Source organism: Globicephala melas, chromosome 17, assembly GCF_963455315.2.
Source record: "Globicephala melas chromosome 17, mGloMel1.2, whole genome shotgun sequence".
NCBI lineage: Eukaryota > Metazoa > Chordata > Mammalia > Artiodactyla > Delphinidae > Globicephala > Globicephala melas.
In genome coordinates, this window is record NC_083330.1 from 637,331 (window position 1) to 658,781 (window position 21,451).

A 21,451-nucleotide genomic window follows, 5' to 3' on the forward strand; every position below is an offset into this window, starting at 1 on the left:
CCTTTTAATTTGTTATAGGCATTGCCTGTGCCACAAAAGCAAGTTCTGACCATTTTGATATTGCTTTGTAGAATTATTTAATTTTGTGAAATCTCTACTTTTAAGTGTGCTTGCTGCCTGTTTCTAGCCACATAGACCAAATAAATGTGTAGACAGGCAAATTCGTGGCCATACGAGTGGCCACATTAAGTGCATTACATTGTGCTTTCCCTCTTGATCAGCACTTCAGTATTATTATTATTATTTTTGCCTTCCAGACAAATTATGAAAACAGAATATATAGCCTGAAAGTAGAATGTGGACCTAAATACCCAGAAGCACCTCCATCAGTTAGATTTGTAACCAAAATTAATATGAACGGAGTAAATAATTCCAGTGGAATGGTAAGTTAAAGTGGTCATTTTATTCTTACATAACCTATAAATATACAGTCAGGAGAATGTTAAAACAACAACAACAAAAGGACCTTTGTTTAGCGGAAAGTCTAAAACAGTTTATCTCATGTTGTTTTTCTCTTTTGAATGGACCTTTCCTTAAGAACCTTTATGTACTAGCCTAGATAGAGGTGAGGGTTTTATTAATTGCTTCAGTAGTCATATTTCAGCTGAATCCTTGTTTGGTGATAAGAAAGTCATTATTTCTGTTTGAATTAACATTTTTCTTTAGGGTTAAGGTACATTGGTGAGATTAAAAGGATGGATATTCATGCAGAGGAGGTTTTTCTTTGAGGAACAAGTATGTCTGTACGGGAACAGACAGTCGTGGTTGAGCATGGTTGTTTAAAGCAAATAAATCAAAATGATGTGCTCTGCCTGACTCACAGAAGGAAGTGAGCGGAAATAATTTCCAGTACGAGTCTTAGGTTCATACGAGTACTAGAACTTGAAGCGAAGGCTCTTGAGGTGCTGTGTTGAGAGCACCCTCACATGCAGAATACGTGTTAGGAAGCATGATAACGTGATGATAGTAGCATGAACATCATCTGTCATAGGAACAGAACGTTACCTTAACTTCTGTGTGCGCCTACTCATCCCGTCCCTGTGTTCCCTTTCCCCAGCAATGGTAATTAACACCTGGAGCATTTCTTTTGTGTTCTATCACTTTTTCTTTATAGTTTTAGCCCAGGTGTCACATCTGTACAGCTAGCCTTCCTTCCTCTCTCCCTCTTTCCTTCTCTTCCGTCCATCATCCATCCCACACCATGAGTTTATACCATCATCTCCAGTTCTGTTCCAACACTGCAGGGTGTTTTTCAGATTTCATCCTTTCTATGCTTGTAGTTCTTGCCTTCAGCGGTGAGAAACCTGCTTTCTGTTGCCCAGTGTGTTTACCTGCATGTGCTCAGTCCCCCTGTGTGAAAGCACACTTCCAGCAGCAGGCTGGGTCCTGGACACACAGCTGGCCGTCCGGCCCCCACCGCACCCCAGGGCTCCAGGTGGGCTGGCTCCTCCCTGCTGGGTGCACCGGACAAAAGCATGACCCTGACTGGAGGAGCGCTATTGGGCATCTCAGCCCTGGACCTGCTGGGCCACTCCCATACCTCCCTGCGTGCGGTGCGCCAGCCGGTGCTAGGCCCTGAGAGTCCTCCCTGCCCTGCCTGCTAGGGCATCAGTCCATGGACACTGTACAATGTGTTGATGCGTTCAGGTGTATAATCATCTTATCTTGTGGTTTCTATCTTTACACGTGTTTCTTGTTTCTTGCCTACTTTTGAAATGGCCATTCTCGATTCTTTTCATTGTTTCTGTTCTTCCAGTGGTTATTCTAGAAATTACAGCATGCATGCTTAACTATTTCTGTGTCAGTAATATTAGGAGATGTGATGGAAGGAGGATTACGAAACAGTTTGAATTTACAGAAGGGATATTGTTTAGGGAATTTCTTTTATGACATACAACTTTGCCTTTATGAGGAAGACATTTTTGTGAAATTTCTTTACCAGGAATAGCTGTTCTTCACAACTGCTGGTTTGTTTTCATATTATAGACTCTGCAAATTAGGTAATTCATAGTGAGTTCTACATTGTTGTGGGAACTAGGAAATTCAGGATTAAATTTCAGACCTGCCTTACGAGCTCATCTGATCTCATTTTGGACATTATGCGTCCTTCTCTGCCTCTCCTCCTTAAACCCTCTAGCATTAAGGTCTGTTAGTCTTTGTTGAAAATGTAACTCGAGTCCGATTTTACTTTTCTCCTTACGTTGCCACCGAGTGAATGTTAGCCATCATCTCTTGTCTGGGCCCTGCACAGCCTCTCTGATTCTCCTGCTTTACCTCCCCCAGTCTTTACAAAGAAAGCAGCAGAGGGATCTTTCTGAGGCACAGGTTGTGTCCTGTCGCTTCTGTGCTTTAAAATCCTGCAGTGGCTTCAGCCACACGTGCACACTCTCTGCCCTGGCTCCCTGGGGCCTCACGGTGCTCGCGGCCCTGCACACCTTTCCTTTCGCCTCAAGACCGTTGCACTTTCTGTGCTTCCAGGGTGGACATCCTTACGGACTCTTTCTTCACTTCGCTGTGTAAGTGTCACTCTCAGAGAGTTCTGTCCTGACTCCCAGTCTGAACTGTGTCTGTTTTGTTACTCTGCTACAGTCACTCTTTTATTCTTCCCCTTTGTAGCAGTTACTATAAATTATCATTTTTCTCTTTGTTTTTATTTTTGGCGTTTTTAAAAGAATTGTTTCTAACACACAGGCAGGTTTTAGAGAATGATGTAACCAACATCCTCCACTTACCCTCCTCAAATCTTAACCTTTTTGTCTTATTTGTAACAGGTCTTTTTTTAAAGAAAGACTGCATTATACAGAGTTAACTTTGTGCCTTTCCCGGTTTCCCCTTTCTCTTTCCTCAGAGGTGGTTCCATCTCAGATTTGGCATTTATCGTTTCATGCATGGTTGTACTTTTACTGTGCACGTTTGTGTATGCTTCTATGTTGTATCCCTTTTGTGTGCACTCATATGTCAGTGACTTTTTTTTTTTTTTTTTTTTTGCGGTACGTGGGCCTCTCACCGTTGTGGCCTCTCCCGCTGCGGAGCACAGGCTCCGGACGTGCAGGCTCAGCGGCCGCGGCTCACGGGCCCAGCCATTCCGCGGCATGTGGAATCTTCCCGAACTGGGGCACGAACCCGTGTCCCCTGCATCGGCAGGCGGACCCTCAACCACTGCGCCACCAGGGAGGCCCAAGCTCAGATTTTTTAAGATAAAAGTTTCTCCGTTAAATTGCTGTAGAACTCTCTAAAGGCTACTCTGAATTTCTGTGTTTATCTTGTGGTGGACCAGTAAAAATCAGTGCAAGGCCTTGGGCTGTTCCGTGAAAGGTGATTTCAGTGGCCCTGCTCTAGGACGTTCACGTACAAGTAGGATGTCTGCTGAGGTGGGGTCTGGGTGAGGCTTGTCTTCAGCTTGACTGACTTCCGCCCGGGCTCTTCCAGGGTTGTCCATGTCTGTCATGCTCACTGTGTGTAAGTGCCAGGACTGTCCATCCCTACCAACGCTTCATATGGTCAGGCTGGAGTGGGGACCTGGAAGCAGAGAAATTAAGTCCTGGTTTAATTATTGGAGCGTAGGTGTTTGTATAGAGTGACTGGATTAGGCATCAGGTTTTCTTTTGATTGATATTCATTGTGGTTTGATTTGCATTCCCCTAGTTAGGCACCTTTTCACCTGCTTATTGGCCATTTTTTTTTACCCTCTTTGGAGAAATGTCTATTCAGAACCGTCTAAAACGACAAGGATTTATTGTCTCACAGTCTTTGTGGGCTGGGACTGTGGCCCAGGGCCTTTCACAGGGCTGCAGCCCACATGCCAGCCTGTGCTGTGGTCTCTGCTGAAAGCTCGACTGAGGAAGGATGCAGCTCCGGCCTCACTCACGTAGGTGTTGGCAGTAGTCAGGTTCTCAGTCAGCCTTCAGTTCCTTATACACTATAGCCAGAGGCCACAGAGCAGTTCACAGCACAGCAGCTGGTTTCTGTCTGCAAAGCAGGGGAGTGAAAGCAAGAAAGAGCAGGATGGAAGCTGGAGTATTTTTGTAGCTTAACGTCAGAAGTCATATCCCAGCGTTCTGTCCAGCCCACACTCCAGGGAGGGGTCACATAGGACGTGAATGTCAGGAGTTGAAGATCTTCGGGAACCATCACAAAAGCTGCTGTCTTAGTTTGACTGCTGTCACAAAAAGACCATACACTGGGGCTAGTTTGGACAGCAGAGATTATTTCTCACAGGCTGGAGGCTGGGAAGTCTGAGATCAGGGTTCCCACGTGGTTGGGTTCTGGTGAGGACCCTCATTCTGGGCTGCAGATGACTGACTTCTTGCTGGGTCTTCACGGGGAGGACAGAGCAAGTTCCAGTCTCGTTCTCTCCTAATCCCATCGTGGTGGCTCCACCCTTGGGTCCTCACCTAAACCTATTGATAATTACTTCCCAAGGTCCTCAGCTCCTGGTACCTTCCCGTGGTGGTTAGGGTTTCAGCGCATGAGTTTTGGGGGACACAAACATGCAGTCCATAACAGCTGTCTACCACGATCCACTTTGCCCACATTTTAATTGAGATATTGAGCCTTTATTATTAAGTTCTAAGAGTTCTTAGTTTACTGAACAAGAGCCCCTTGTCAGGTATATGATTTGCGTGAATTTTGTTTCATTCTGTGGGTTGTCTCTTTGTTTTCTTGATGTTTTCAACACAAAAATTAAAAAATTTATATAGCCAATTTGTCTACTTTTTCTTTCATTGAAAGTATTTAGTTGTTATATCTAAGAAACCATTGTCAAATCCAACGTCACAGAGATTTACTCCTGTTTTTTTCTAAGAGTTTTATTGTTTCAGCTGTTAATTTAGGCCTTTGATCCATTTTGAGTTAAGGGTCCAGCTCCATTCCTTTGCATGTGAATGTCCAGTTGTCCCAACACCGTCTATTGAAGGGACTGTCCTTTCCCCATGGTTGACACACTTGTCAGAGATCTTTTGACTGTATGTGCATGGATTTACTTCTGGGTTCTCAGTCGTTTTCCATTCCATTGATCTGCATTCTCAGTCGTTTTCCATTCCATTGATCTGTATGTCCATCCTTGTGTGAACACCACCCTTTGTTTTTGTTTGGTTTGGTTTGTTTGTTTTGGCCACCTGCGCGGCATGCGGGATCTTAGTTCACTGACCAGGGATCGAACCCGTGCCCCCTGCGATGGAAGTGCAGTGTCTTAACCACTGGACCGCCAGGGAAGTCCCACACGCTTCTTGATTACTGTAGCTTTGTAGTAAGTGTTCTTTTTCATATTGTTTCGGCTATTCTGGGTTCCTTGCATTTCCATATGAATTAAAGGATCAGCTTGTCCATCTCTGCAAAAAAGAAAAGAAAAGAAAGGGCAGTTGAAATTTTGATAGGGATTGTGTGAAATCTGCAGATCAGTTTGAGGAGGATTGTCGACGACTTTAAGCGTTCTGATCCGTGTACATGGGATACTTTTGTCAACAGTTTTTTTTACAGTATTCAGTGTGCATGGCCTACACTTCTGTTTCTTATCCTGTTGTAAATGGCATTGTTTCCTTGAGTTGCTTTTCAGATCATTGATTGCAAGCACACAGGTGAGGTTTTGTTTGTGGATCCTGTACCCTGCAGCCTTGCTCTACTCGTTTATTCCCTCCAGCAGTTGCAGTTCCTTTAATGGCTGCCTTAGGATCTGTGTACAAGGCCACGGCATCTGCGCATAGAGATGGTTTCACTTCTTTCTTTTCAAAACCTTTAATTTCATCTTCTTGCCTAGTTGCCTGGCCAGAGCCTCCAGTTCAGTGTTGAGTAGCAGTGATGGCAGCAGATGTCCTTGTCTTGTCTTATCTCAGGAGGAAAGCTTTCAGTCCTTCACCATTGAGTGTGCTGTTAGCTGTATATTTTTTGTAGGTGCTCTGTATTGGGTTGATATACCTAGTTTGTTGAGTGTTTTTATCATGAAAGGTTGTTGGATTTTGTCAAAGCTATTTTGTGTCTGTTGAGATAATCATGGTTTTTGCTCTCTGTTCTGTTAATACGGTGTATTACATTGATTGATTTTTATATATTGAACCAACCTTGCCCTACTGGAATAAATCCCACTTGGTTGTGGTGCATAATCAAATTCTTTATATGTTGCTCAAGGTCAGCCATAGGTGAGAGTTTATGGCCTTCTCAGGTCTTTTGAGCCTGTACAGCCCTGCACATGTGTGTCTTCTAGATTCACAGATGTGTGTTGGAACTTTTCAAAGCCTCACTGGACATCTCATTTCCCAGCTTTCCTGTGAAGTATTTGGTCACCTTCCTGCTTTCCTCTTACCACCTCCTCGCCCAGCAGAGGTGTAAACAGTTTAAGCAATTTCTTTAATTTAAAAAATTTTTTATTTTTTATTTAAGTATATAGTTGATTTACAGTATTATATTTGTTTCAGATGTACAACATAGTGATTCAGTGTTTTTATAAATTACACTACATTTAAAGTTATTACAATATAATGGTTATCTTTCCCTGTGTTGTACAGTACATCCTTGTTGCTTATTTTGTACATAGTAGCTTGTGTCTCCGAGGTGTCACACAATTGACACTGGTTATTTTTGGCAAACACCAGGTGGAGGGGTGGGCCGGGGACTAGGTGGTCCTCCGTGGGTGAGTTCTGAGGTCAGACAAAGAGAAACCCCATGGGAGGGGTTTTCCAGGGAACTTTCAGGCAGGCCGAGAGATGGCAGGTACCTGGGGGTGAGGCTTTGAAGGAGCTCCAGCCCCATCCTGCCAGTTTCCTGCAGTGGAAGATGAATTTAGCACAGTGCGGAGAACACACGGGAGAGAGAGCTCTGAAAGCAGAGGTCAGGGTTCGCAGTTCTTTCCTTAATCCTGGTGGAGGTCATTGCCCAGACTTTGGGTCGTGGCATTGGGAATGGAGAGAAACCTTATCAAGAAGGAATTGGTAAATATGTTTACATGTAGTTATTTTATATAACATTTGTTTATTTCTGATGACCGAAGTTCCCTACACGTTTACAGAAAAGCACCACACGAAAAGGACACAATTTTTTAAGAAACACCTGTTGAAGAAGGAATATTTTCCCTAAGTATTATATGAACCAGTAGTTTCATAATGTTCGCTTTGTGAAAATAGAGCCAAGCTATGAATTTTTAGAAGTACTTCTTATCAAAGTGCGTCTAGTGAGTTGGTGGCCGACCCCGCTACACTCGGCAGCTGACTTTCCTCTTCTTCCCCTCCTTTCAGGTGGATGCACGGAGCATACCAGTGTTAGCAAAATGGCAGAACTCATACAGCATTAAAGTTGTACTTCAAGAGCTAAGACGTCTAATGATGTCCAAAGAAAATATGAAGCTTCCACAGCCACCAGAAGGACAAACATACAACAATTAATTTTAGTGGATTTAAAACTTGTCTTAAATCAACAACCTTCTATTCATGTTAATGTCTTGATTAAATATCACAATGCAAAATACCCACACATTAAGTAAGATAATTCCAGCTGGTAAACATGACCTGGACATCTGTAAGAGTATATTTAATATATGTACACCCATTATGTTTCCAGGTAACAGGAGGAAAATTCAGCAGTTTTTTTTCTTGTTAAGGCACCGTCATTTAAGCATGAACCTGGAGTACTCAGAGTGGAACTCGGGTTTCCAGGTGGAAGAACAGCAAGAAGTGTCAGATGGCTGTGCAAGCAGATGTGTTTCTGAAGAGAAAGCCCAAGAAGGAAAACCCAGAATGGCGTGCTCTCGCTTAGTGAAAGAGCTTCCGTTGAAATGGTCTAAAGTGGCAGGTACAATGAATATTGTCACAAAACGTGTTCATTTTCGAAGCGGTATAGGTGCTGACTACTAGTAGTATCAAAAATACGTTCAGGATTGTTTTGATACCTGTATTTATAATAAAATTGTTGTGGGGAGGTGGACGGATTTCCGTTACAAGCTGTTCCTGGGTGTTCCATGTACCAGACGCGGTGAAGAGTTGTTTACAGTCTTTGTTGGACAAACCATGCATTTACATTTAAATGAAATCAACAAAAAGGAAATAGATATATGGATATGTGATTTTGAGATTAACGTTAGTCTTAAATTGTAAATAAAATGTGGAATGTGTCCTCAGAAACTGTGCCATTTCTGTTATATTGATGTGGTATGTATACAGTAACTTGCTGAGGTAGCAGAAATCGGAATTATTGTAGCCTTCCCCTATACACACCTTTTATTATTTATCCTATATTGTATACTTCTTGCAAATTGGAATTTGTGGAGTATTTAACAGTACAGATTACCTAATAAGTTTAATTTCTTGTTAGGAGAAGGAGGAATCCCAGGTATTATGTTTTGAAGTTGATTTCACCAGAAATATTGTTAAGAAAGATGTTTGAGTTCTAGCAGTTTTTATAGAATTAGAGATCGCAAATTATCCAAACATACGTTCCAGTTTTTCTTCATAATATCTGCCCCCAGTGCTCTTCGCACTAACTGGGGTTAGTCTTGTTCACTTATCCTTTGCCTTGGCAGCTACATAATTCTGAACTGAAAGCCCACCTGTGCTCCGCTTTACCAGAGTGGCGAGGCTTTCGGACGCCGTTTCTCATCTCACGGCGCTTGGGTGTACTACTTTGTTGAAAATACTTCTCTCTTGTGGGTTCTGTTTTCCGAAGAAAATAGTAAGGTGGTCATGTAACAAGGACAGATTTCTCAACCCTGACATGTTTTTATCAAGTGCATTCAAAGTTAAAGCTCTGAGCTACCTTTTCTTGGCCAGTAATACTTTAAAGTCAGTGGCAGTTTATCTAAATTTGCTAATTTCAATATGGCTTTTTTTTTTTTTTGGCGGTATGCGGGCCTCTCACTGTTGTGGCCTCTCCCGTCGCGGAGCACAGGCTCTGGACGCGCAGGCTTAGCGGCCATGGCTCACGGACCCAGCCGCTCCGCGGCATGTGGGATCTTCCTGGACTGGGGCACGAACCCACGTCCCCTGCATCGGCAGGCGGACTCTCAACCACTGCGCCACCAGGGAAGCCCTCAATATGGCTTTAATTATCAAAGATGTTTAAAGTGACACATAGAGAATGTATACATACAAATTAGTGCATGTGTAATTTATTAAAATAGGTTTGAAATGAACTATTACCTTGGCATACATTCTTAAAAATTTTAAGTGGTTGAGATTAAGTGGAATTACACTGATATCCTATGTGAGAGTGGTGGTTCCTGACAGTCTACATCGGTCTCTAGTGACCCCTTCCCCACTGGGAGAGCGTGTCCTGTCATATGTGGGCGCTGATAACCATCTGAGTGCTGTACATTGTTTCTACAGTGGTGGGCTGAGAGCCTGGGCACCTTGACCTCTGGTCCACTCTCCTTTCCCCGCACCCGCTGTTGTGAAGGACTCCCCCCCACAGGTGTGTGTTGCCTTCGAAATTTGGTTGAAAGGCTAGCAGGTGAGACTGTAGGGGATGATCATGTGTTAATAAAGATTGCAAAAGTAAAATATTTGTCCTGTTAGGTCAGTGTTATGCTTTAATGGTTTTAATTACTAATTTTCAGAATCCCTCATTTAAAAATATTTTTTCTAGTATTTTAAAGTAATGGCATTTGTTGTTACAGGTTTATGTGTGACTTTTCAGGATTTTGGAACATAAACATTTATAAGAGGTGGTCAATGGTATTTGAGTTTTTTGGGTGTAAAATTTTTTTAAAAATTATAATTTTAAATTATCTTTTTAAAAGAATTTATCACACTTCAAATTTGAGTAAGTGCCTGGGGAGTGAATTAGTTTGACTTGCATATGGTTTATTAGTCTGGATTACTTAATACCAATTCATTAATTTAGCTTCTTCCCACTAAGTATATATTGTTATTGATGAATATGCATGAAATTCATATTGTTTTGAAAATTTAGAGTACATGGCTGGAAAATATCAATGTGTTTCCCACCCTGGATTTGGTGTGAGACCATGTGGGCGGCTCTGGAAGACGCATCGTGAGGTATAGACTTTGGTCAAAGCTGTGCTCACTCTTCTTGTGGGTACACAGCCGTGCTTGCATGTACACGTTAAAGAGTGTAAATGCAGATGATGCTGTCTAGTGTCATGAATAACAATTTGGGGAGTTATTTAAGGAATTTTTTCCCCCAGATTTTCTCGGTAAGTATATTTTTTAGACATATATGTGAAGCATTATAGTATAATTAATTGCTGGGAAGGATCTAAAAGGCACTGATTTCACTTTTCTGAGAAGTAACAATATGATTTTCCAGTAACAACTTGATTGGCTTTTGGTTGTGTTCACAAAAAGATTGCAGCTCCGAAGATTTTGGAAAGCATTTGTATTTTGTATATAAAACAGAAACATTATGAAAAGCAGTGGATGCAGCGTATTACAGGCTTGATAGGAGCGTTAGCAGTTAATTCCTACCCAGTACTGTGTTTATTGACAAGCAAATGTATGGAAATAGAATATCTTTTATGCTAAAATTAATATGCCTCTTTGAAGTTACTAAACAGTAGATGGAAATCTTATCATAGGTCATACTGAAAATGTTGGCTATTTTAAAAGTATAGTGGAATACTGAAAAGATACACCATAAGTATTTTCTGAAGGGAAAATTATCGAGGTATTTGCTGACACAGAAAATAAATGACAAGTCAAAACTGTCATCCTGTGAAATAAGGGAGCTTGAGGGAATCATGGAGTGAGTACGTGATTTTAAAGAATCACTGGATGTGAAGAGGTTGCCCATTGTGTTTACGTACATCTCTAATGGGACATTCTCACCTAAAAAATTCCTAAAGGTCCTCTGCATTTCATTTTTACATGTAATCTAAAGATCAGTACAGAATTTTTTCTGCAACTTCATTTATGAAATCAGTGATAAAATCCAGATAGATTTCACTTTCTTAACTTAGAAACATTCCAGGAATCATCCTTTCTCCAGTGGGTAGCTGACCAGATACCATGTAAGGATTGTGCAGTGGCCCCTCTGCTCCAGATGTAGACTTACCATGTGAATTCTTTTATCTTGTCTTCGTTGAGTACTGAGCAGCTGCTTACATCTGTCTGAGATTTTGGCAGCCAAAAGATTATACAAAAGTAAAGGTAATATTCCACCTCCAAAGGAAGACTAATCTCTGGCACTGAGAAACCAATGAAGTGAGAAACGCCGTGGTCAGTAAAGAAGCAAATCTTTGAATTCATTGAGAGTGAAAACTGTTCCTTGTTTGTTCAGTGCAGTTGAGTAATTAAAATATTGTTCAGAGATTATGGGGAAACATTAAACAATGGAGTGTGTGTATTCTTCCTTCATCTGATATAATAGCTTTTTTTTTTTAAACAGGCTTTTAACAATAGATAATTTTACAGAGTAATCTGGAAAATTAACAGTGTAATGTAAAGTGAGGTTTCGACAGGACACCTACATTAAAATGTAGTAAGATTAGTTATAATACTTAATGTCATGTTTTTTGGGTCCAAAGACTCTTCCAATCAACAAGCATGGTAATTGTGAGTGCTTTATTACACAGGGTGAGACTTTATAGCCTTTGTAGTTTGTCAGCCCTTAATTTGAGGGAAAAAGGTAGATTTTCTCCACAGTGGATAACTGACAAAGAGAAATGTATTGTTTTACTGCTTCTCAAGCCACATTGTCCAAATAAGTAGTGATTGCCAGATGTCCAGATTATATCCACTATCATAAATTATCTTTTTATTGCTGTAATTTAAAAAATCATCTTAATACTCAAGTAAAAGTAATTGAGTTCACAAGAAAAGTAAAATATCTAATTGCCTGGGTTTCTTAATCTTGAGTAACATACGGACTTCTTTAAGGAGAACAGTAATTCTTTTGGACTCAGTATTGTCTTGAATTATTTTTGTTAAAACATTGTTTAATGCATAAAATTGTATCAATGCAAATGTATAAACTTCTTAGTCCTATAAAATTATAAAGCAAATTAACACAATTACATAGTAATTAAAATGTAAAAGACTTTAATATTGAGGATGTTTTATTGAATTACTCTCTACTTGAAATGTAAATATTTTCATCTCTTCTTGGCTTTTTGTTGTTGCCATGTCTATATTAGAGTGTGCGGCTGGACCTCAGATTTTTCTTACCTTTTCTCTCTTGACAAACTGGTACAAAAAACCTTTGTTGTGTTATCTGACCTTCATTTGGTATAAATACAGTTCCCGCATTAGGTCCCCCTCTGTTCTGTTCTGTTAACCAGAGAACTAAAATTCCTGAGTCTTGATTCAACTTTGAGACCACAGTTGTCTTAAACCCTTGATTCTTGAGAATTACTGTGCTACTCACTTTGCTGTGTTTGTGGCCCTGTATAGAAATAAAAATGATTTATGATTGGTAATGGTAGGTAAACTGATACAGTAAGATCATTTTAAATTTGGGTGACACATTTTAATCCGTTAGGTTTTAAAGCTTAGTGCTAAGAGGTGCTGAATACATTTATTGGTTTAGAAAATAAACTGCGGTTGAAAGTGGCTCCTTTCTCTGTTTGTGCCTCTGTACTGTCCATCGTCCTCTGGTGAATCTCCCGCACCTGTCATCTCTCTAGCTCCCTTCTATCAGCCTATGGCCACTGCTGTTCTTACGTTCTGTTGCTCTTTGATTGGATCCCTTTAAACCCCTTTTCCCCATCATTCTGGATGTGGTCCCCTCACATCAGCCGCAACCATGAATTTGAAGACTGCTTATGAGAGGTAGCTCGCCCGTTTGCTGTGCTCTGGCTCCTTCCTGCCTGTGCCCTTTGTTTACCACCTGTGCCCTCACTACCTGGGTCCTCTCCAACCTTCTCTATCCCTGATTTGCAGATCTTCTCCTCACCTGTCACCGTTGTCCTCCTTGACACAGTGTCCTTGTGTGTGATATTTTTGCTTCATTTGCCTCTGAGAGTTGATGTCCAAGCTGCCCATCACAGTAATAAAATTTTAATATTATTTATAAATGTATTCTAAGCATTTAGTATTCTTTGAATTTAAAAATATCCCCAGAGTATATTTTTTGAAGCTAAACATCAGAATTTGGATGTTTTCTTGTTTGAGATATTTAAGATTATGAGAAATACCATTTTTGAAAACAATGTATTTGTCTACAAAGAAGTGTTAGAATCATTTATTTGTATTAAAAATTATTAAAATGACTGCCAGAAACTAGGTGACTTTTTATGCGATGCAGAATCTACTGAGTTCTGCTCAGCAGGCAGGTTGGAGTGTTTTCTTCAACCCTCCCTGTGTTAAGTCCTTGTGAGACTGCTGCTTTAGGACATAAAGGTAGACAATACCATGGAGGTGATAGGTAGGCGCCAGTTCTGTCAGCCTTGGTGATCAAGTGGGTGACAGAGTCTGTGGTCCTCCTCTGGGGCTCCTCACTGGCAGAACCCAAGCGCCGTTAGCAATGAGGTTCTAAGCCGAACCGGGTCTGTAAATTGATCAACGAAGAGCAGCAGAGAGGAAGCTGATGGAAATCCTAGGGCCCTCCACCCTGTGGCTTTGGACCACTTAGCCCTGTACCCTTCAGTTCCTTCTGAGAAGGTCATGCTTACCCCATAGAGTTGTGGTGTCATGAAACAATATGAATGGTTTTAATCACAATCAGAATGATTAATCAGTAAGTGGTAGCTTTTAAAAATGTTATTAATCGAAGAACATTCACTTAAATTATGTCAAGATATGCATTTGCATCAGGTCTGTCCTCCTGTGTAAAGGGTGGGCTAACTTTCCAAGAGGTTACGTGAGGTCATATAGGAGGCTTCATTAAGCCGCTTGTGCTTTCTGGACGAAATTAATTTCTGCTCCTGGTTGAAGGCAGACAGATGGGCTTCTGGGTGCTAGTGAGACCTGGCATGCCTGTCACCCCTCCCCTGTCCAGCTGGGTGCAGTGGCCCTGGTGGATCCACCCCTGGATGGGCACCACTCCTGCCCTCCCACAGTCATGAGTGTTATCAGTGCATTTACGATTGTTTGCATTGTTGTTCTGACCAGTGCACGTTACAGGTGGTCCTGGAGGTGGTGTTGGTGTAGTTCATTCACGCACTCATCTCACACAGGTGGGGCATACACCTCGCTGGCCCACCAGAAACACACACCTTGACCTGAATCTCAGAGTAGCCCTGCGGAGGCTGGACAGTCCCCCTTTGAGCTGACTTGGTGTGAAACGCTGCCGGGCTCCTTACGGGGGAGGTGGTGACCAACACCTCAGTTGCATCCTCTCGTGCCCCCGGGGAGGGTGCTTCCTGGAGCCGAAGCTCTGCTGCTCCCAGTGGCCCGCTGTATCCTAGCCTGGAGGTGTGGGGCCCAAGGCCAGCAGAGCCAGGAGAGGAGGTTCTGTCATACCTACACGTTCCTTGTTAAGTCGAGATGTAAATGACATACCATAAAATTCACCTTTTAAACTGTTCAGCCCAGTGGTTTTTACCATATCCACAAGATTGTGCAAACATCACCACTAATTCTAGAACATTCCAGAATGATGACTATTTGGGCTGTTTCCGTATTTTGGCTGTGATAAGTAATGCTGTTACAAACATTTGTATATGTTTTTATGAGGACATATGTTTTCATTTCTCTTGGAATTGCCAAGTCATAAGGTAGCTGTGTTTAGTCATTTGAGGAGCTGCCTGGCTGTTTTCCAAAGTAGTTGTGCCATTTTACATCTCTACCAGCCGTTCTCCGCATCCTCACCAGCACATTATTGTTTGGCTGTGATTCTAGCCATCCTAGTAGGTGTAAAGTGGTATTTCGCTGCGGTTTTCCCCAGTCACTAATGATGCTGAGCATCTTTTTACAAGATCACTGGCTATTTGTGTATTTAGAGAAATGTCTACTCAGGTCCTTTGCCCATATAAAAAATTGGTTTATTTGTAGTTTTATTGTTGAGTTGTAAGAGGTCTTATATATTCTGGATATTAGACCTGTATCAGATATATGGTTTGCAAATATTTTCTCCTGTTCTCTGGTCTGTCTTTTCACGTTTTTAAAAAATTTATTTATTTACTTACTTTTGGCTGCATTTTTGGTCTTTGTTGCTGCGCGCGGCCTTTCTCTTGTTGCACCGAGTGGGGGTTACTCTTTGTTGCAGTGCGCGGGCTTCTCGTTGCGGTGGCTTCTCTTGTTGCGGAGCACGGGCTCTAGGCTCGCAGGCTTCAGTAGTTGTGGCTCACAGGCTCCAGAGCGCAGGCTCAGTAGTTGTGGCGCACGGGCTCAGTAGTTGTGCCTTGTGGCCTCTAGAGCGCAGACTCAGTAGTTGTGGCACACGGGCTTAGTTGCTCCATGGCATGTGGGATCTTCCCAGACCAGGGCTCGAACCCGTGTCCCCTGCGTTTGGCAGGCGGATTCTTAACCACTGTGCCACCGGGGAAGCCCCTCTTTTCACTTTTTTTGATACTATTTCTTTGATGCACAGATTTTTAAATTTTTATGCAACGTAATTTTTCTGTTTTTTTCTTTGGTTACTTGTAATTTTGATATTATGTCTAAGAAATCATTGCCTTGTCCAAGGTCATTGTGATGGTTAGTTGTGTTAGCTGGGCTAGGCTGTAGTAACCAGTTACTAAATCAAACACTAATCTGGGTCCTTTCAAGATATTTTGTAGATGTGATTAACATCTACGATCGTTGACGTTAAGTAGAGGAGCTTGCCCTCAATAATGTGACGAGACCTGATCCAGTCAATTGAAGGCCTCAAGAGCAAAAACTGAGGTTTCCTGGAGGAAAGTAAGTTCTGCTTCAAGACTGCAGTCAAGTCCTGCTTCAAGACTGCAGTCAAGTCCTGCCTGAATTTCCCGCCTGCTGGCCTGTCCCCACAATTACTTAAGCCAATTCCTTAAAATAAATATCTATCTCTGTGTCTTATTCTTTCTTTATCTGCCTATCATTTATCTATGATCTCCTGTTGGTTCGTTCTGATACAGTGACAAAAATTTACATCTGTGTTTTCTTCTAAGAATTTATACTTTTAGCTTTTACATTTAGGCCTTTGATCTGTTTTGAGTTAATTTTTGTATTTTTGTATGTGTAAATTTTGCACGTATATATATCCAGTCATCTCAGCACCATTTGTTGAATGGTCTTGTATGCTTGTCAAAAATCAGTTGACCATATTTATATATGGTTTTTTTTTAACATCTTTATTGGGGTATAATTGCTTTACAATGGTGTGTTAGTTTCTGCTTTATAACGAAGTGAAATCAGTTATACATATACATATGTTCCCATATCTCTTCCCTGTTGCATCTCCCTCCCTCCCACCCTCCCTATCCCACCCCTCCAGGCGGTCACAAAGCACCGAGCTGATATCCCTGTGCTATGCAGCCGCTTTCCACTAGCTATCTACCTTATGTTTGTTAGTGTATATATGTCCATGCCTCTCTCTCGCTTTGTCACAGCTCATCCTTCCCCTTCCCCATATCCTCAAGTCCATTCTCCAGTAGGTCTGTGTCTTTATTCCTGTTTTACCCCTAGGTTCTTCATGACATTTTTTTTTCTTAAATTCCATATATATGTGTTAGCATATGGTATTTGTCTTTCTCTTTCTGACTGACTTCTCTCTGTATGACAGTCTGTAGGTCCATCCACGTCTCTGCAAATGGCCCAATTTCATTTCTTTTTGTGGCTGGTTAATAGTCCATTGTATGTATGTACCACATCTTTATCCATTCCTCTGTTGATGGACATTTAGGTTGCTGTCCTGGCTATTGTAAATAGTGCTGCAGTGAACATTGGGGTTGCATGTGTCTTTGAATTATGTATGGTTTTCTTTGGTTATATGCCCAGTAGTGGGATGGCTGGGTCTTATGGTAGTTCTATTTTTAGTTTTTGAAGGAACCTCCATACTGTTCTCCATAGTGGCTGTATCAACTTACATTCCCATTTTCATCCTTTTTTTAAAAAATTTTATTTAATTTTTTTTTATTTGGCTGCGTCAGGTCTTAGTCGCGGCACGCGGGATCTTCATCGTGGCATGCGAAATCTTTTGTTGCGGCGCATGGGCTTCCCTCTAGTTGTGGCGCTTGGGCTTAGTTGCCCTGCAGCATGTGGGATCTTAGTTCCCGGACCAGGGATGGAACCCGTGGCCCCTGCATTGTAAGGTGGATTCTGAACCACTGGACCACCAGGGAAGTCTCTCTTCCTTTTCTTATTAAAAAAAATATTTTTTGGAGATCTAGATTTTACTGTGAGCAGTTACAGCGATTGTCAGCTTTTGTACCAATTATTTCTGGCAGTAACAATTCATTAAGAATTGGCTAAAAGACCAGTTTGTATTTATGTTTTAACTAATCCAAGGGGGAATATTCTTGAAATGCTGTGTTATCCAGAACTGGTCCATGGGATTTTGTTCCTTCAGTCCTCAGTATACTTCTGAGCAGTGCATACTAACTTTCCATGAACTTGGTGGAGCTAATAAACTCTGGAGATCCAGTTGTTTCTAAGAGTCCAGTCAGTCTGAAAAAGCTACATACTGTATGATCCCAACTGTATGGCTTTCTGGTAAAGGCAAACAGTAAAAAGGTGAGTGGTTGCCAAGGGACTGGGGAGTGGCGGGGTGGTAGAGGGACGCCTAGGCGGAGCACAGGAGGTTTTTATGGCAGTCATACTGTGCGTAATGGTGGAGCCACGTCATTGTGTGTTTGTCACAGGCCATGAAATGTACAACACAGAGTGAACCCTCATGTAAACTTTGGACTTTAGTAAGTAAGAATTAGGAGTGGTTCATCAGTTGTAGCAGATGTGCCACACTACCTAAGGCAAGATGCTAGTAATAGGAGAAACTGGGCTTCCCTGGTGGCGCAGTGGTTGAGAGTCCGTCTGCCGATGCAGGGGACACGGGGTCGTGCCCCAGTCCGGGAAGATCCCGCATGCCGCGGAGCTGCTGGGCCCGTGAGCCATGGCCACTGAGCCTGCACATCCAGAGCCTGTGCTCCGCAATGGGAGAGGCCTGCGTATCACAAAAAAAAAAAAAAAATAGGAGAAACTGCAGGGAGAGAGGAAGTACACGGGTATTGTCTGTACATAAAAGTCCTAAAATTAGAGAAGAGAGATTGCAGGGAAAAATATCAAGTGTTTATTATAGTAAGATATAAATAATAAAACCAAACTTTTAGAGAGTAATTTTTTGAGATCCTTGTAATGTACGTGAGATTGAGGTCTGGGAACTTCGCAGGTGAAGTCAGCAGTGGTAGAGACATACGTATTTTGTGGGTGTGTTTTAATTTGTATGTGAAGGTGTGGATTTTCTGAGTCACCGAGTGCAGCAGAGCTGCACCCTTGGCCACCACAGTAGCTCCTTGGCAGGGAGCCAGTCAGGCTCGCACAGTCCGAGGCCACAGCCAGGGGTGTGGGGTCCCCCAGCTGCACGTCCCCAGAGCCCAAGGCAGGAGTCCTGTACGAACCCTGCCCCTTGGGTGTCAGGCTGCAGAGGAAGGCGTGAGGTTACTGCTGAAGCCAGAGCTGACTGGGTTCTGGAATCGGGAAGTGGCAGAGACAGTAAGAATATAGAGGCAGATAGCACGCTATACTGCTTGTCACGGTTAATAGCCTGGGCACTGTGTACTGTTGACCTTAGTGGGGAGTGGGGAGTGAATTGGCAGTGCTCAGGGTGAAGGGCCACTTAGAGGAAACCTGTTTTCTCTGTCCTGGTGGAGTTTGTAACAGCTGACAGTGACCACACTGACTTGACAATAAGGCTGACGCAAGGCTCCCAGAGAGAAATCATCTTGACATAACCCATCTTCATGTGTTACTTTCCAGAAAAGCTGCTCTGCTGTTTACAGGCACATGTGCTATCTTGGCCCTCTGGGAGCAAAAATTCGTTCACTTGACCAGAGGAGTTTTGCTAGTAGGCAGTTTTCTAAGAGAAATAGGACATTTGTTTATTTGTTTTACTGTTGGTTTAGCTAAATAAAAGCTGACAGTTTGCAAACAGCAAAGTTGTTTCGTATCAGATACTTTATAGTTGTAAAAATGTGCAGACGTGTTCGTTACAATTGTCTGTCGTCATGTAGCACAGTAGAAACCAGGGAAGGGAGTCCAGACTGGGCAAAGCCAGCGTGTGTGCAAGAAACAAGGTAGAAACCAGGGAAGGGAGTCCAGGCTGGGCAGAGCCAGCGTGTGTGCAAGAAACAAGGTAGAAACCAGGGAAGGGAGTCCAGGCTGGGCAGAGCCAGCGTGTGTGCAAGAAACAAGGTAGAAACCAGGGAAGGGAGTCCAGGCTGGGCAGAGCCAGCGTGTGTGCAAGAAACAAGGTAGAAACCAGGGAAGGGAGTCCAGACTGGGCAAAGCCAGCGTGTGTGCAAGAAACAAGGTGTCCTGAAAGATCAATTACAGGCCAAGTTCACATCCTCAGAGCATTTAGAGGCATTCCCTTTTTGACTCTGAAGGAGCACGGGTACCAACCTAGGTACCTAGAGCCCGGCTCACTTCCTTCCTAGCTCTGAGTTTGCTGGCGGAAGATCGAGGTGGATTCAACAGGGGAGCGGGGTGGGAATATGAAAGGTGAAGCCAGCCTTCTCCAGAGTGGAATGGGCCCAGTGGGTGCCCAAAGTGTCTGGTTGACCTTGTCAAGGGTGGTGTTGCAGCTGGAAGACTGACCTTGCTGAGCAGAAGCCCACGTTGCTGGGCCCACGTACAGTCCTCACCCACTACAGTGGATGCTGCCTGCACACACCCACTGTCTGCACTGAGGTGGTGATGGCAGGCTAGCTGACCATTCTGTCTGCTTGCGTGTTTGGGCAATGTTCTCTGCTGGGCATTAACCTGTGATCAGTGATCTTCACGCCTTGTGCCCGCTCCCAGAGGTCCATCTACACGCCTCTCCTGACCCCTTGTCTGTGACCTCCCGTTGTGCTCCTGCCAGGCTCGTCACCGGCCAGCGGGGCCCTTTGTCACTTCCCATAATCTTTTCAACAGAAGATTCTGGAACGATTGGTTACCTTTATGCAAAACTTCAACCCATACCTCACACCTAGAAGAAAGTTAATTCAAAATGGATCATAGAACGTGAAACCTATCAAACTTTCAGAAGAAAAAGTAGGAGAAAATCTTTAACTTTTGGGTGGACTAGGCAAAGTTTTCTTAGATAACAAACCAAAAGCAGGATCCATAGAACAGAAGTTAAGAACTGAACTTCACTGAAATGAATAACTTATGCTTTTTGGAAGACTCTGTTAGAGAATGAAAAGACCAGCCATAGACTAGAAGAAAATATTTGCAAGTCACACATCTAATTGTGGTCCCCCAAAGATGTCTGTCCTCATCCCCCAAACTTGTGAAGATGTAATGTTACAAGGCAAAGGGGAGTCAGGTTGCAGACGGGATGAAGGTTGCTCATCAGCTGACTGTGAGATGAGGTTATCCTGGTGGGCCCATTATGATCACAAAGGTACTGAAACGTGGGTGAGGGAGGCAACACAGTCCCTGTGACAGGAGAGGCTGGCTTTGAGGATGGAGAAGGGGCCCAAGGCCAAGGAGAGCGAGCGGCCTCTAGAAGCTGGAAAAAGTAAGAAGACGGCTCCCTTAGAGCCTGCAGGAAACCTTGATTAAGCCCTCCCGAAACCTTAATTTTAGCCAAACAGTGAGACATTTCAGGCTTCTGACCTTCAGAACTGTAAGATAATAAATTTGTGTTGTTTTAAGCCCCTAAGTTTGTGGTGGTTTTGACAACAATTGGGAACTAATACACATATAAGACGTTAGTCCAGAAAATATATAGAACTCAAAACTTGCCAGTAAGAAAACAGACAACCCAATAAAAAGGCAAAAACTGAACAGACACTTCAGTAACAAAGAAATACAGATGGAAAATAAGCACATGATAAGATGGTCAACATCATTAATCATTAGGGAAATGCAAATAAAAACCAAATTGAGATACCGCTGTACACCTATGAACGTCTTGAATTAAGATGCCCCAGGTGTTGGGGCAGACGTCAGTGAACTGGAGTTCTCATACGTTGCTGGTGGGTCTAAGATGGTGCATCTACTTCTGAAAATAGCTTGGCGGTTTCTTTAAAAGTTAAACACACATCTGCTATCTGACCTAGCGTTCCCATCCCTAGGTATGTACTCAAGACGATGAAAAGCATATGTCCATACAAAGACATGAATACTCAGAATATTTGTAAGAGTCAAAAGCTGGAAACACCCAAATGTGTATCATCAAGTGAATGGGTGAACAAACTGTGTGTAACACCCACATGGTGGAATGCTATTCAGCAGTAAAAAGGAATTTCAAAATAATTAGGCTGAGTGAAAGAAGACAGAGTACATATCATATGATTTTATTATATGAGGTTCTAGAAAATGCACTAATCTATCTTGACTACAGACCGACGGTTGCCTCGTGACGGGAGCATGAAGGAACTTGGGGATAATAGACATATTGTCTTGATTGTGGGGTGGTTTCATGTACGTACATGTGAGATTTACCAACTCGAACAACTCAGATG

The 21,451-nt window shown here is 42.6% G+C and overlaps 1 protein-coding gene across 2 annotated transcripts in view; it reads left to right on the forward strand.

Annotated features, from left to right (window-relative positions):
- The window catches only part of UBE2V2 (ubiquitin conjugating enzyme E2 V2), a 33,207-nt gene extending 21,222 nt beyond the window's left edge, over positions 1–11,985 (forward strand). For both annotated transcript variants that reach the window (XM_030859796.2, XM_070044045.1), the window contains exons 3-4: positions 258–383; positions 7,227–11,985. In XM_030859796.2, the coding sequence (XP_030715656.1) occupies positions 258–383; positions 7,227–7,373 (273 nt within the window). In that variant the 3' untranslated portion in view covers positions 7,374–11,985. The remainder of the gene's footprint in view (positions 1–257; positions 384–7,226) is intronic.
- The last annotated feature ends 9,466 nt before the right edge of the window (positions 11,986–21,451 follow it).